The sequence below is a fragment of the Bactrocera tryoni genome, unplaced genomic scaffold (genome assembly GCF_016617805.1).
Source record: "Bactrocera tryoni isolate S06 unplaced genomic scaffold, CSIRO_BtryS06_freeze2 contig_13311, whole genome shotgun sequence".
Classification (NCBI taxonomy): Eukaryota; Metazoa; Arthropoda; class Insecta; order Diptera; family Tephritidae; genus Bactrocera; species Bactrocera tryoni.
Window position 1 is genome coordinate 1 of NW_024391759.1, and position 1,331 is coordinate 1,331.

Below are 1,331 nucleotides of genomic sequence, written 5' to 3' on the forward strand. Positions count from 1 at the left end.
TTTTTTCAGGCGGGCAATTGCTATTCGAACTTCTTCATGGTCGGGTAATGGAACGTCTGCTCCATCGTCATCGATTGGGGAATCGGGTTCGCCTTCTCCTGGTGTTGTGCATTCGCTGCCATTCAGCAGGTTGGAGAAGTGTTCTCTCCATTATTTAAGTATGCTCTGGGCATCGGTCATCAGTATGCTCCGGTCTTGAAACCTTCTGTAAGCCGCCGCATTTTTTCGTAGAATTTTCGAGCATTACCCCCGTCGGCCAGCTTATCAAGCTCTTCGTACTCACGCATTTCGGCCTCCTTCTTTTTCTGTCTACAAATGCGTCTCGCTTCCCTCTTCAACTCTCGGTATCTATCCCATCCCGCACGTGTAGTGGTCGATCGTAACGTTGCGAGGTAGGCAGCCTGTTTTCTCTCCGCTGCGACACGGCACTCTTCGTCGTACCAGCTGTTCTTTTGCACTTTCCGAAAACCAATGGTTTCGGTTGCAGCTGTACGTAAGGAGTTTGAAATGCCGTCCCACAGTTCCCTTATAATGAGTTGTTGACGAGTGCTCTCAGAGAGCAGGAGTGCAAGCCGAGTAGAGAATCGTTCGGCTGTCTGTTGTGATTGCAGTTCTACAAATATGCAAATAAATAGCAGCATATCGCTTGCAAATTCGTACCTCTTTTCTGAAGATAAGCTTGGTTTGACCACCGAAACCTTGTTGTTTTCTGTCGTAACGACGTCTTCCCTGAGCACCTTTACGCTTCTTCGACTTCTTGTATTGTGCCACCTTGTGTGGCTTGTGGCACTTGCACTTCTTGCAAAAGGTGCGTCGCTGTTTCTGCACATTCACCTAAAATTCAAATAAAATTTTATTATTAACACACTTCAACACAATTCCAATAAGCATCATTTCAATGCGAAATTCCAAACTAGCATCTAATGGTGCAGCTGCTCCTGAGTTGTCCTTTCCGTTATTCTTCGCCTAGGAATATATGAAATTATTGTATATATATTATTTAAAATTTGCAAAATTACTTACATATGCTAATTATCCATTGTTGTGTACTTTTTTGTTTGCTTATTTTTCTTAAAATAGCTGTTTGACAGCTAAAAGCTTTTTACTTCACGTGGTGACTTTTTTAAGCTTTTTTCTTATGAGGTTTGAGCAAGAATAGCCTCACAAAATATGCCTCACAAGAAAACTCTCAAATTCAAATTCAGGTTTGAGCAGGAATAGCCTCACAAAATATGCCTCACAAAATATGCCTCACAAGAAAACTCTCAAATTTTTCCTCTCAACTCAGTTGAGAGGTTTTTTCAGAATAGGGCTGTTAGATTACTATAAGT

At 42.1% G+C, this 1,331-nt stretch overlaps 1 protein-coding gene across 1 annotated transcript; it reads right to left on the reverse strand.

Moving 5' to 3' along the window:
• Positions 1-660: 660 nt before the first annotated feature.
• LOC120779294 (60S ribosomal protein L44-like) lies at positions 661-834 on the reverse strand (the record flags this gene model as incomplete). Its single annotated transcript, XM_040111508.1, has 1 exon — positions 661-834. A coding segment is annotated over one exon (174 nt), but the record flags the coding sequence as incomplete, so codon positions are not given.
• Between the last annotated feature and the right edge of the window lie 497 nt (positions 835-1,331).